Source organism: Coregonus lavaretus, assembly GCF_964263955.1.
Source record: "Coregonus lavaretus genome assembly, contig: HAP1_SCAFFOLD_3157, whole genome shotgun sequence".
Taxonomy (NCBI): domain Eukaryota; kingdom Metazoa; phylum Chordata; class Actinopteri; order Salmoniformes; family Salmonidae; genus Coregonus; species Coregonus lavaretus.
In genome coordinates, this window is record NW_028158042.1 from 53,241 (window position 1) to 67,760 (window position 14,520).

Here is a 14,520-nt window from a genome sequence, read left to right on the forward strand (position 1 = left end):
TGTCCAAGACAACCGACGTACGCAGCGAACTCAGATATATACCCACTGTGTCATGTCTTCTAACCCCTGGTTCCAGTCTGACCTCTTAACCTGCTCCTGTCCTGTGTGTCACCAGGGAGGCGTTGATCGACAAGCGTATAGAGAGCGCTGTGTGTCAGATGCATTAACCTGCTCCTGTCCTGTGTGTCACCAGGGAGTCGTTGATCGACAAGCGTATAGAGAGCGCTGTGTGTCAGATGCAGTCTGTCATTGAGCTAGGACGAGTCATCAGAGACCGTAAGACTCTGCCTCTTAAGGTAGGAGGACATCAACTGTGTGGTTTTTCTTAGCTAACATTTTGTTGTTGTCACGTGTAGCACCGCGTGTGTTAGCACTAACGATTGTTATTGTTGTTGTTGTTTGTTGTTGTTCTTGTTGTTTGGGTAGTGTCTACTAACAATTGTTCTGTCTAGTATACTAATGGTGGTGGTTGTTGGTATAATGTTGTAGTGTCTTGTTGTTGTTGTTGTGTACTAACGGTTGTTGTTGTTGTTGTTGTGTAGTACCCCTTGAAGGAGGTGGTCGTGATCCACCAAGACCCAGAAGCTCTGAGAGACATCACCTCCCTGCAGAAATACATCCTGGAGGTAAGATATATACCTTAACACACACACACATATATATATATATATATACAGTTGAAGTCGGAAGTTTACATACACTTTAGCCAAATACATTTAAACTCAGTTTTTCACAATTCCTGACATTTAATCCTAGTAAGAATTCCCTGTTTTAGGTCAGTTAGGATCACCACTTTATTTTAAGAATGTGAAATGTCAGAATAATAGTAGAGAGAAGGATTTATTTCAGCTTTTATTTCTTTCATCACATTCCCAGTGGGTCAGAAGTTTACATACACTCAATTAGTATTTGGTAGCATTGCCTTTAAATTGTTTAACTTGGATCAAATGTTTTGGGTAGCCTTCCACAAGCTTCCCACAATACGTTGGGTGAATTTTGGTCCATTCCTCCTGACAGAGCTGGTGTAACTGAGTCAGGTTTGTTGGCCTCCTTGCTCACAAAGCTTATTCAGCCCACATATTTTCTATAGGATTGAGGTCAGGGCTTTGTGATGGCCACTCCAATACCTTGACTTTGTTGTCCTTAAGCCATTTTGCCACAACTTTGGAAGTATGCTTGGGGTCATTGTCCATTTGGAAGACCCATTTGCGACCAAGCTTTAACTTCCTGACTGATGTCTTGAGATGTTTCTTCAAAATATCCACATAATTTTCCTTCCTCATGATGCCATCTATTTTGTGAAGTGCACCAGTCCCTCCTGCAGCAAAGCACCCCCACAGCATGATGCTGCCACCCCCGTGCTTCACGGTTGGTATGGTGTTCTTCGGCTTGCAAGTGACTCCCTTTTTCCTCCAAACATAACAATGGTCATTATGGCCAAACAGTTATATTTTTGTTTCATCAGACCAGAGGACATTTCTCCAAAAAGTATGATCTTTGTCCCCATGTGCAGTTGCAAACCGTAGTCTGGCTTTTTTATGGCGGTTTTGGAGCAGTGGCTTCTTCCTTGCTGAGCGGCCTTTCAGGTTATGTCGATATATGACTCGTTTTACTGTGGATATTGATACTTTTGTACCTGTTTCCTCCAGCATCTTCACAAGGTCCTTTGCTGTTGTTCTGGGATTGATTTGCAGACAGAACGCGTCTCCTTCCTGAGCGGTATGACAGCTGCGTGGTCCCATGGTGTTTATACTTGCGTACTATTGTTTGTACAGATGAACGTGGTACCTTCAGGCGTTTGGAAATTGCTCCCAAGGATGAACCAGACTTGTGGAGGTCTACAATGTTTTTTCTGAGGTCTTGGCTGATTTATTTTCATGATGTCAAGCAAAGAGGCACTGAGTTTGAAGTTAGGCCTTGAAATACATCCACAGGTACACCTCCAATTGACTCAAATTATGTCAATTAGCCTATCAGAAGCGTCTAAAGCCATGACATCATTTTCTGGAATTTTCCAAGCTGTTTGAAGGCACAGTCAACTTAGTGTATGTAAACTTCTGACCCACTGGAATTGTGATACAGTGAATTCTAAGTGAAATTATCTGACTGCAAACAATTGTAGAAAAAATTACTTGTGTCATGCACAACCGACTTGCCAAAACGATAGTTTGTTACCAAGAAATGTGTGGAGTGGTTGAAAAAACGAATTTTAATGACTCCATCCTAAGTGTATGTACATTTCCGACTTCAACTGTATCCATAAAGGCCCTTTCCATATAGGCTATTGACATATAGGCCATTTCCCAGGAGTGTAAAGGGTAATGTGTTGTTAGTATTGATCTTGACACAGAATAAAGTCTCAACCAAAGATGAATTGTCCTATTCAGCCCTATTATTATTATTATTATTATTATTATTATTATTATTATTATTATTATTATAACTATAACGCTGTCGTCTATTATACCCAGTAGACTCTCAGTAGCACCTTCAGGATACAAACTTTTATCTCAGTCTGCTGCAGTCTGTTCTGCTCTGCTCTGCTCTGCTCTGTTCTGCTCTGCTGCAGTCTGTTCTGCTCTGTTCTGCTCTGCTCTGTTCTGCTCTGTTCTGTTCTGCTCTGCTCTGTTCTGTTCTGCTCTGCTCTGCTCTGCTCTGTTCTGCTCTGCTCTGTTCTGCTCTGCTCTGTTCTGTTCTGCTCTGTTCTGTTCTGCTGCAGTCTGTTCTGTTCTGCTCTGCTCTGCTCTGTTCTGTTCTGTTCTGCTCTGTTCTGTTCTGTTCTGCTCTGCTCTGTTCTGTTCTGTTCTGCTGCAGTCTGTTCTGCTCTGCTCTGTTCTGCTGCAGTCTGTTCTGTTCTGCTCTGCTCTGTTCTGCTGCAGTCTGTTCTGCTCTGTTCTGCTGCAGTCTGTTCTGCTCTGTTCTGTTCTGCTGCAGTCTGTTCTGTTCTGTTCTGCTCTGTTATGTTCTGTTCTGTTCTGTTCTGCTGCAGTCTGTTCTGCTCTGTTCTGTTCTGCTCTGCTCTGCTCTGTTCTGCTCTGCTCTGTTCTGTTCTGTTCTGCTGCAGTCTGTTCTGCTCTGCTCTGCTCTGTTCTGCTCTGCTCTGTTCTGTTCTGTTCTGCTGCAGTCTGTTCTGCTCTGTTCTGTTCTGTTCTGTTCTGCTCTGTTCTGCTCTGCTCTGCTCTGTTCTGCTCTGCTCTGTTCTGTTCTGTTCTGCTGCAGTCTGTTCTGCTCTGTTCTGTTCTGTTCTGTTCTGCTCTGTTCTGCTCTGTTCTGTTCTGCTCTGTTCTGTTCTGCTCTGCTCTGCTCTGTTCTGTTCTGCTCTATTCTGTTCTGCTGCAGTCTGTTCTGTTCTGCTGCAGTCTGTTCTGCTCTGCTCTGTTCTGCTCTGTTCTGCTCTGCTCTGCTCTGTTCTGCTGCAGTCTGCTCTGCTCTGTTCTGTTCTGCTCTGCTCTGTTCTGTTCTGTTCTGTTCTGCTCTGTTCTGTTCTGTTCTGCTCTGCTCTGTTCTGTTCTGCTCTGTTCTGCTCTGTTCTGTTCTGCTGCAGTCTGTTCTGCTCTGCTCTGTTCTGCTCTGCTCTGTTCTGTTCTGCTCTGTTCTGCTCTGTTCTGCTCTGCTGCAGTCTGTTCTGTTCTGTTCTGCTCTGCTCTGTTCTGTTCTGCTGCAGTCTGTTCTGCTCTGTTCTGTTCTGTTCTGTTCTGCTCTGTTCTGTTCTGCTCTGTTCTGTTCTGTTCTGCTGCAGTCTGTTCTGCTCTGCTCTGCTCTGTTCTGCTCTGTTCTGTTCTGCTCTGCTCTGTTCTGCTCTGCTCTGTTCTGCTCTGCTCTGTTCTGTTCTGCTGCAGTCTGTTCTGTTCTGTTCTGTTCTGCTCTGTTCTGTTCTGCTCTGCTCTGCTCTGTTCTGCTCTGTTCTGCTCTGCTCTGTTCTGTTCTGCTGCAGTCTGTTCTGTCCCTGCTGTAAACAGTTAATTTAACGTTGGTGTCCCTGCTGCCAGCCCACTGCAAGTAAACAGTTAATTTAACCATGGTGTCCCTGCTGCCAGCCCACTGCAAGTAAACAGTTAATTTAACCATGGTGTCCCTGCTGCCAGCCCACTGCAAGTAAACAGTTAATTTAACCATGGTGTCCCTGCTGCCAGCCCACTGCAAGTAAACAGTTAATTTAACCATGGTGTCCCTGCTGCCAGCCCACTGCAAGTAAACAGTTAATTTAACCATGGTGTCCCTGCTGCCAGCCCACTGCAAGTAAACAGTTTATTTAACCATGGTGTCCCTGCTGCCAGCCCACTGCAAGTAAACAGTTAATTTAACCATGGTGTCCCTGCTGCCAGCCCACTGCAAGTAAACAGTTTATTTAACATTTTACATTTTAGTCATTTAGCAGACGCTCTTATCCAGAGCGACTTACAGTTAGTGAATACATCTTTTTTTTTATACTGGCCCCCCGTGGGAATCGAACCCACAACCCTGGCGTTGCAAACGCTCTGGCCGGATCTTCTTTTCAGTGATCTTCTTTTTGCAGTATGCGCGGAAAGCTTTTCTTGGTAATCTTTTGTCAGTTGCTGCGAGACGGTAGTTTGTGTTCGGATGGAGAGATTACGTCTTTTCATAAAACGAAAGCACCAAGAAGGACCGCCTCGAAATGTATTGATTGTCGTGTCCCGTGCTAGCGCTGTTGCCTTCATTCGAATAGTGACTGTAGAGATGCTTCTACTTGCTGCTCTCTGTTCAACAACCCACTGTTCGAGTTTGTCCTCTAACTGTGGCCATCTCGCTTTGTTCCCTCGGAAACTCTGTTTAGTCTTCTTTACTTGGCGCAGGTCATCTTCTTGCTTCCTCCACTTCCGTACCATTGATTCATTAATGTTGAATTCTCTCGCTGCTGCTCTATTCCCATATTCTACTGCGTGACCGACAGCCTTGAGCTTGAACTCTGCGTCGTAAGCGTGTCTCTTGAAAGGTGCCATTTTGGGGTCTTTATACACACACAAGTGGTGTGGGACTGTGAGTAAGCACAATACCGGTGTGTACTGGCTACCGTAATGCTGCAAGTGGTGCGGCTTTGTAGTTTACCAGTCGTACTGAAACATTTCATTATTATTAAATTGTTTTTATAGTTTTTTCATACTGAAACATTTTGACAGAGCACCTTGAGCGCCGTGTACAACCAGTACGGATCAACCAATTAACCAATTGATCCATATATAAGGCGCTCCGGATTATAAGGCGCACTGTCGTTTTTTGAGAAAATTAAAGGCTTTTAAGTGCGCCTTATAGTGCGGAAAATACGGTAAAAAGTTTATTTAACGTTGGTGTCCCTGCTGCCAGCCCACTGCAAGTAAACAGTTTATTTAACGTTGGTGTCCCTGCTGCCAGCCCACTGCAAGTAAACAGTTAATTTAACGTTGGTGTCCCTGCTGCCAGCCCACTGCAAGTAAACAGTTTATTTAACCATGGTGTCCCTGCTGCCAGCCCACTGCAAGTAAACAGTTAATTTAACCATGGTGTCCCTGCTGCCAGCCCACTGCAAGTAAACAGTTAATTTAACCATGGTGTCCCTGCTGCCAGCCCACTGCAAGTAAACAGTTTATTTAACCATGGTGTCCCTGCTGCCAGCCCACTGCAAGTAAACAGTTTATTTAACGTTGGTGTCCCTGCTGCCAGCCCACTGCAAGTAAACAGTTTATTTAACGTTGGTGTCCCTACTGCCAGCCCACTGCAAGTAAACAGTTTATTTTCCAGGTAAATATATTCTATAGCACAACAACCCAACCCAACCCATCCTGCTAAGGCGGTGAAGTTAATGAAACTGTTGCAGAGGAATTCAGCAATGAGATCAACGTCTCCTATAGTCCTATATTATGTTGTTACTGTAGATAATGAATTGGTCCTTATAAGCCCTGAATAAAGTTGTTCAGTTTAATGTCAGGTACAATATCAAGCCTATCAAGTATTACAGACACAGTACAATATCAAGTATTACAGACACAGTACAATATCAAGTATTACAGACACAGTACAATATCAAGTATTATTTCACCTCCCTCTGTTGTGTGTGAATAGTCCTGTCCTGGTTGGTGTTATCAGCACTTATCACCTCCCCCTGTTGTGTGTGAATAGTCCTGTCCTGGTTGGTGTTATCAGCACTTATCACCTCCCCCTGTTGTGTGTGAATAGTCCTGTCCTGGTTGGTGTTATCAGCACTTATCACCTCCCCCTGTTGTGTGTGAATAGTCCTGTCCTGGTTGGTGTTATCAGCACTTATCACCTCCCCCTGTTGTGTGTGAATAGTCCTGTCCTGGTTGGTGTTATCAGCACTTATCACCTCCCCCTGTTGTGTCTGAATAGTCCTGTCCTGGTTGGTGTTATCAGCACTTATCACCTCCCCCTGTTGTGTCTGAATAGTCCTGTCCTGGTTGGTGTTATCAGCACTTATCACCTCCCCCTGTTGTGTGTGAATAGTCCTGTCCTGGTTGGTGTTATCAGCACTTATCACCTCCCTCTGTTGTGTGTGAATAGTCCTGTCCTGGTTGGTGTTATCAGCACTTATCACCTCCCCCTGTTGTGTGTGAATAGTCCTGTCCTGGTTGGTGTTATCAGCACTTATCACCTCCCCCTGTTGTGTGTGAATAGTCCTGTCCTGGTTGGTGTTATCAGCACTTATCACCTCCCCCTGTTGTGTGTGAATAGTCCTGTCCTGGTTGGTGTTATCAGCACTTATCACCTCCCCCTGTTGTGTGTGAATAGTCCTGTCCTGGTTGGTGTTATCAGCACTTATCACCTCCCCCTGTTGTGTGTGAATAGTCCTGTCCTGGTTGGTGTTATCAGCACTTATCACCTCCCCCTGTTGTGTCTGAATAGTCCTGTCCTGGTTGGTGTTATCAGCACTTATCACCTCCCCCTGTTGTGTGTGAATAGTCCTGTCCTGGTTGGTGTTATCAGCACTTATCACCTCCCCCTGTTGTGTGTGAATAGTCCTGTCCTGGTTGGTGTTATCAGCACTTATCACCTCCCCCTGTTGTGTCTGAATAGTCCTGTCCTGGTTGGTGTTATCAGCACTTATCACCTCCCCCTGTTGTGTCTGAATAGTCCTGTCCTGGTTGGTGTTATCAGCACTTATCACCTCCCCCTGTTGTGTGTGAATAGTCCTGTCCTGGTTGGTGTTATCAGCACTTATCACCTCCCCCTGTTGTGTGTGAATAGTCCTGTCCTGGTTGGTGTTATCAGCACTTATCACCTCCCCCTGTTGTGTGTGAATAGTCCTGTCCTGGTTGGTGTTATCAGCACTTATCACCTCCCTCTGTTGTGTGTGAATAGTCCTGTCCTGGTTGGTGTTATCAGCACTTATCACCTCCCTCTGTTGTGTCTGAATAGTCCTGTCCTGGTTGGTGTTATCAGCACTTATCACCTCCCCCTGTTGTGTCTGAATAGTCCTGTCCTGGTTGGTGTTATCAGCACTTATCACCTCCCCCTGTTGTGTCTGAATAGTCCTGTCCTGGTTGGTGTTATCAGCACTTATCACCTCCCCCTGTTGTGTGTGAATAGTCCTGTCCTGGTTGGTGTTATCAGCACTTATCACCTCCCCCTGTTGTGTCTGAATAGTCCTGTCCTGGTTGGTGTTATCAGCACTTATCACCTCCCCCTGTTGTGTGTGAATAGTCCTGTCCTGGTTGGTGTTATCAGCACTTATCACCTCCCCCTGTTGTGTGTGAATAGTCCTGTCCTGGTTGGTGTTATCAGCACTTATCACCTCCCCCTGTTGTGTCTGAATAGTCCTGTCCTGGTTGGTGTTATCAGCACTTATCACCTCCCCCTGTTGTGTGAATAGTCCTGTCCTGGTTGGTGTTATCAGCACTTATCACCTCCCCCTGTTGTGTCTGAATAGTCCTGTCCTGGTTGGTGTTATCAGCACTTATCACCTCCCCCTGTTGTGTGTGAATAGTCCTGTCCTGGTTGGTGTTATCAGCACTTATCACCTCCCCCTGTTGTGTGTGAATAGTCCTGTCCTGGTTGGTGTTATCAGCACTTATCACCTCCCCCTGTTGTGTCTGAATAGTCCTGTCCTGGTTGGTGTTATCAGCACTTATCACCTCCCCCTGTTGTGTGTGAATAGTCCTGTCCTGGTTGGTGTTATCAGCACTTATCACCTCCCCCTGTTGTGTGTGAATAGTCCTGTCCTGGTTGGTGTTATCAGCACTTATCACCTCCCCCTGTTGTGTCTGAATAGTCCTGTCCTGGTTGGTGTTATCAGCACTTATCACCTCCCCCTGTTGTGTGTGAATAGTCCTGTCCTGGTTGGTGTTATCAGCACTTATCACTCCCCCTGTTGTGTGTCTGAATAGTCCTGTCCTGGTTGGTGTTATCAGCACTTATCACCTCCCCCTGTTGTGTGTGAATAGTCCTGTCCTGGTTGGTGTTATCAGCACTTATCACTCCCCCTGTTGTGTCTGAATAGTCCTGTCCTGGTTGGTGTTATCAGCACTTATCACCTCCCTCTGTTGTGTGTGAATAGTCCTGTCCTGGTTGGTGTTATCAGCACTTATCACCTCCCTCTGTTGTGTCTGAATAGTCCTGTCCTGGTTGGTGTTATCAGCACTTATCACCTCCCCCTGTTGTGTGTGAATAGTCCTGTCCTGGTTGGTGTTATCAGCACTTATCACCTCCCCCTGTTGTGTGTGAATAGTCCTGTCCTGGTTGGTGTTATCAGCACTTATCACCTCCCCCTGTTGTGTGTGAATAGTCCTGTCCTGGTTGGTGTTATCAGCACTTATCACCTCCCCCTGTTGTGTCTGAATAGTCCTGTCCTGGTTGGTGTTATCAGCACTTATCACCTCCCCCTGTTGTGTGAATAGTCCTGTCCTGGTTGGTGTTATCAGCACTTATCACCTCCCCCTGTTGTGTGTGAATAGTCCTGTCCTGGTTGGTGTTATCAGCACTTATCACCTCCCCCTGTTGTGTCTGAATAGTCCTGTCCTGGTTGGTGTTATCAGCACTTATCACCTCCCCCTGTTGTGTGTGAATAGACCAATTGTGGATGACTTGTTGTTGTTGTCTCTGAGATGAAGAGAGAAATGTGCTGCCACCGTGGTCTGATGTGGTCTGATTATGAAGCACGTTTTATTAAAGAGTCTTTGACAAGGCAGACTCTCTGGACCTAGATACACTGTACAACACACTGCGACGGTAGAGGAAACTGTAGCTCTTCCTGTTTCCTGTTCCAGCTTCAGGTAGCCTGTAGTTCAGAACGATGGGCCAGCAACCAGAGGGTCGCTGGTTCAAATCCCAGGTCCAACAACTGAAAATCTGGTGGCGAGCCTGCAATATTATTATGTTGTGCCTTAGAGCAAGGCAGTAAACCCCTAAACTAAAATGTCCTCCTCTTCCTTGTCCTCCTCCTCCTCTTCCCCTCTCCCAGGAGTTAAATGTCCGCCAGCTGACCCTTTCCACGGACAAAGACAAATACGGCATCACTCTGCGGGCTGAACCGGACCACATGGTGCTGGGGAAGAGGCTGAAAGGAGCCTTCAAATCCATTACTGCCTCCATTAAAGAACTGAAGAGCGATCAGCTGGAGGCCTTCCAGAAGACTGGTAAGGAGGGAGGGGTAGTAGGTGTGTCTGTTAAAGACTGGTAAGGAGGGAGGGGTAGTAGGTGTGTCTGTTAAAGACTGGTAAGGAGGGAGGGGTAGTAGGTGTGTCTGTTAAAGACTGGTAAGGAGGGAGGGGTAGTAGGTGTGTCTGTTAAAGACTGGTAAGGAGGGAGGGTTTAGTAGGTGTGTCTGTTAAAGACTGGTAAGGAGGGAGGGGTAGTAGGTGTGTCTGTTAAAGACTGGTAAGGAGGGAGGGGTAGTAGGTGTGTCTGTTAAAGACTGGTAAGGAGGGAGGGGTAGTAGGTGTGTCTGTTAAAGACTGGTAAGGAGGGAGGGGTAGTAGGTGTGTCTGTTAAAGACTGGTAAGGAGGGAGGGGTAGTAGGTGTGTCTGTTAAAGACTGGTAAGGAGGGAGGGGTAGTAGGTGTGTCTGTTAAAGACTGGTAAGGAGGGAGGGGTAGTAGGTGTGTCTGTTAAAGACTGGCAAGGAGGGAGGGGTAGTAGGTGTGTCTGTTAAAGACTGGTAAGGAGGGAGGGGTAGTAGGTGTGTCTGTTAAAGACTGGTAAGGAGGGAGGGGTAGTAGGTGTGTCTGTTAAAGACTGGTAAGGAGGGAGGGGTAGTAGGTGTGTCTGTTAAAGACTGGTAAGGAGGGAGGGGTAGTAGGTGTGTCTGTTAAAGACTGGTAAGGAGGGAGGGGTAGTAGGTGTGTCTGTTAAAGACTGGTAAGGAGGGAGGGGTAGTAGGTGTGTCTGTTAAAGACTGGCAAGGAGGGAGGGGTAGTAGGTGTGTCTGTTAAAGACTGGTAAGGAGGGAGGGGTAGTAGGTGTGTCTGTTAAAGACTGGTAAGGAGGGAGGGGTAGTAGGTGTGTCTGTTAAAGACTGGTAAGGAGGGAGGGGTAGTAGGTGTGTCTGTTAAAGACTGGTAAGGAGGGAGGGGTAGTAGGTGTGTCTGTTAAAGACTGGTAAGGAGGGAGGGGTAGTAGGTGTGTCTGTTAAAGACTGGTAAGGAGGGAGGGGTAGTAGGTGTGTCTGTTAAATGTACTGCTGAATGGGACTAGGATCCCTTTGATGTTCCTGTGTAGGAGGATGGATGCTCCTCTGATTGCAGCCAGTATATACATTTTTTTTTTTTTTATGTTAGTCATTTAGCAGACGCTCTAATCCAGAGCGATTTACAGTTAGTGAGTGCATACATTTTTTTCATACTGGCCCCCAGTGGGAAACAAACCCACAACCCTGGCGTTGCAAGCGCCATGCTCTACCAACTGAGCTACAGGGGACCACATACCTTCTGTTTTACTGACGAGATGCAATATAGAGGTTTTCCCTGTTCTATGGTGGGAGGTAGCTGTTAATAACCACGGTCCACCTGGAACAGTGAACCCTGTTACACACCACACAGTGAACCCTGTACCCTAAGACTTAAAAGAGGCAGGGCAAAAAAAGCATGTATATCTGGGATTAGTGTGTGATCATCTTATAACCAGCCTCCTCCCCTCCCTCCCTCCCCTCCCCTCCCCTCCTTTCCTAAATTCCCTGGTTTTCCAGAAATACTGGTTGGAGGATTAACGGATTTTCTGCTAATTCCAGGAATCTTCCATCTAGGATTTCTAGAAAACGGGGAAATGTAGCTGTGTTTGTGTGTTAGTCTTCTGTGTTGTCCACACGGGTTCCTTTGTGGTGGACGTCTTTATACAGACGTTTGATTGATTGACGCTGTCTGTGTGTTTTTTTGCCAGGCTCCATTGTGGTGGACGGTCATGAGCTTCATGAGGAGGACCTGAGGTTGATGTACAGCTTCAACCAGACCTCTGGGTCAGCTACACAGTATGAAGCCCATTCTGACTCACAGGTATACACACACACACACACACACACACACACACACACACACACACACATTTGTTTTACTATCCTCATGGGGACCTAAAATATTAAAAATTAAATTCAAAATCCTATTTTCCCTAACCTTTACCCTAACCCTAACTCCTAAACTTAATTCTAACCCTAAACCTAACCCCTAATTCTAAACCAAACCCTAATTCTATAATATAATAATAATAATAATATGCCATTTAGCAGACGCTTTTATCCAAAGCGACTTACAGTCGTGTGCATACATTTTTACGTATGGGTGGTCCCGGGGATCGAACCCACTACCCTGGCGTTACAAGCGCCATGCTCTACCAATTGAGCTACAGAGGACCACAAACCTAACCCTAAACCTAACCTCTAATTCCAACCCTAAACCTAACCCCTAAACCTAATTCTAACCCTAAACCTAACCTCTAATTCTAACCCTAATTCTAAACCTATCCCCTAACACATAAGCCTAATTCTAACCCCTAACCCTAATTCTAATCCTAAACCTAACCCCTAAGCCTGAAATAGACTTTGTCCCCGTGGGGACCTGGGTAATGTCCCCACAAAGGAAGATTTCTTGTTTAACTATCCTTGTGGGGACTTGAGGGAATTTCCGGTACCCACGAGGATAGTTAAACGAAGGATTTAGAAGGTCAGCTGAAAGTATTTCATATTACAGTTATACTGGACTGCTACACACCGCTCAGTTTCCAGTTTTAGTTTGATTTATTCACACAGAAAAGTGGAAGATAAACGTTGTGCAGGTGAGATTTGAAACCAGAAAACACACAAAACCAAGTAAATATATAATATATATATATATCTATATAATATAACACAACAGATTGTTTGTCATCCTTCCTGAGCAGTGCCGTTGTATTCTGTCTCTATAACCTGTATTCGGTGTATAGTAACATATGGATTGTTATCTCCCTTCAGGTGCTGGTGTTGTTAGATGTTACTCCAGACCAGTCCATGCTGGATGAGGGTGTGGCTCGTGAGGTCATCAACCGCATCCAGAAACTACGCAAAAAGGTAAAACACACTGTGATACTTTAAAAACCCAACATGAGTACTTCTGCCTACTGACCCAGCTCACAACATGTGGACTTGGAACCTCCCAGTATGTGCGGCCGCAGGTAGCTTAGTGGTGAAGAGCGTTGTGCCAGAAAACCGAAAGGTCGCTGGTTCTAATCCCAGAGCCGACTAGGTGAAAAATCTGTCGATGTGCCCTTGAGCAAGGCACTTAACCCTAATTGCTCATGTAAGTCGCTCTGGATAAGAGCGTCTGCTAAATGACTAAAATGTAAATGTGCCTCCCTCCATTCTTCTCTCCCTCGCTGGTGTTCCCAGGCTTCTCTCTCTCTCTCTCTCTCTCTCTCTCTCTCTCTCTCTCTCTCTCTCTCTCTCTCTCTCTCTCTCTCAATTCAAGGGCTTTATTGGCATGGGAAACGTGTGTTAACGTTGCCAAAGCAATTGAAGTAGATGGTAAACAAAAGTGAAATAAACAATAAATATTAACAGTAAACATTACACTCAGAAGTTTCTTTCTTAGGTTTTTGCATTTTTCATCAAACCATTAGTCATTGTTGTTAATTTTCTTTGGTTTTCTGTTAGACATTTTTTGATTTGATAGGGAAGCTGAGAGGTCAAATATACTGTTTAGGTTTTCTACTGCCAAGTTTACACCTTCACTATTACAGTGAAATGTTTTGTCCATGAAGTTGTCTAAAAGGGATTGAATTTGTTGTTGCCTAATAGCTTTTTGGTAGGTTTCCATACTACTTTCATTCCATCTGTAGCATTTCTTAATATTATTCAGTTCCTTTGGCTTTGATGCCTCATGATTGAGTATTGCTCTGTTCAAGTAGACTGTGATTTGGCTGTGATCTGATAGGGGTGTCAGTGGGCTGACTATGAACGCTCTGAGAGAATCTGGCTTGAGGTCAGTGATAAAGTAGTCTACAGTACTACTGCCAAGAGATGAGCTATAGGTGTACCTACCATAGGAGTCCCCTCGAAGCCTACCATTGACTATGTACAGACCCAGCGTGCGACGGAGCTGCAGGAGTTGTGACCCATTTTTGTTGGTTATGTTATCGTGGTTGTGTCTAGGGGGGCATATATGGGGGAGGGAATGCTGTCACCTCCAGGTAGGTGTTTGTCCCCCTGTGTGCTGAGGCTGTCAGGTTCTTCTCCAGTTCTGGCATTTAGGTCGCCACAGACTTGTACATGTCCCTGGGTCTGGAAATGATTGATTTCCCCTTCTAGGATGGAGAAGCTGTCTTCATTAAAGTATGGGGATTCTATTGGGGGATATAGGTAGCACACAGGAGGACATTTTTCACTGTTGAGATCATTTCCTTGTGAATTTACAGCCAAATGTAAAATGTTCCTGTTTTGATTAGAGAGTGGGTTAGGTCTGCTCTATACCAAATTAGCATACCCCCTGAGTCCCTTCCCTGTTTCACACCTGGTAGTTTGGTGGATGGGACTACCAGCTCTCTGTAACCTAGAGGGCAACCAGTGGGTCCGTCTCCTCTATACCATGTTTCTTGTAGGATGACAATGTCTGTATTTCTGATTTATTTGGTGAAGTCCAGGTTCCTGCTCTTTAGGCCAAAGGCAGATGACCTCAGGCCTTGGAAATTCCTGGATGAAATCGTGAAGGCTTTGTGCTCCATAAAGTGTCCAATGTTGTTAGTCGTGTGGTTTGGCCTCAGACCAGTAAGTGTGAGCAGAGCCTGCTGAGCATCTGGTACATGCCATTGGCTTGGGCTAGTGTAAGAGTGGGGGTTGGGCCTGTTTACCTGTTTACCTGCTCACGGCCTCTCTCTATCCCTCTTTCATTCTCTCTCTCTCTCTCTCTCTCTCTATCCCTCTTTCATTCTCTCTCTCTCCCTCTCTCTCTTTCTCCCTCTCTATCTCTCTCTCTTTCTCCCTCTCTCTCTCTCTCTATCTCTCTCTCTCTCTCTCTCCCTCTCTCTCTATCTCTCTCTATCTCTCTCTCTCTCTCTCTTTCATTCTCTTTCTCTCTCCTCTCCCTCTCTATCTCTCTTTCATTCTCTCTCCCT

The 14,520-nt window shown here is 45.6% G+C and overlaps 1 protein-coding gene across 1 annotated transcript in view; it reads left to right on the forward strand.

Annotated features, from left to right (window-relative positions):
- LOC311124476 (isoleucine--tRNA ligase, cytoplasmic-like) overlaps positions 1 to 12,481 on the forward strand; it is a gene marked incomplete at both ends in the record, with an annotated part of 59,454 nt that extends 46,973 nt beyond the window's left edge. The window contains 5 exons of the mRNA XM_084198617.1: positions 194 to 296; positions 543 to 626; positions 9,410 to 9,584; positions 11,323 to 11,435; positions 12,386 to 12,481. Of these exons, the coding sequence (XP_084054743.1) occupies positions 194 to 296; positions 543 to 626; positions 9,410 to 9,584; positions 11,323 to 11,435; positions 12,386 to 12,481 (571 nt within the window). The remainder of the gene's footprint in view (positions 1 to 193; positions 297 to 542; positions 627 to 9,409; positions 9,585 to 11,322; positions 11,436 to 12,385) is intronic.
- Between the last annotated feature and the right edge of the window lie 2,039 nt (positions 12,482 to 14,520).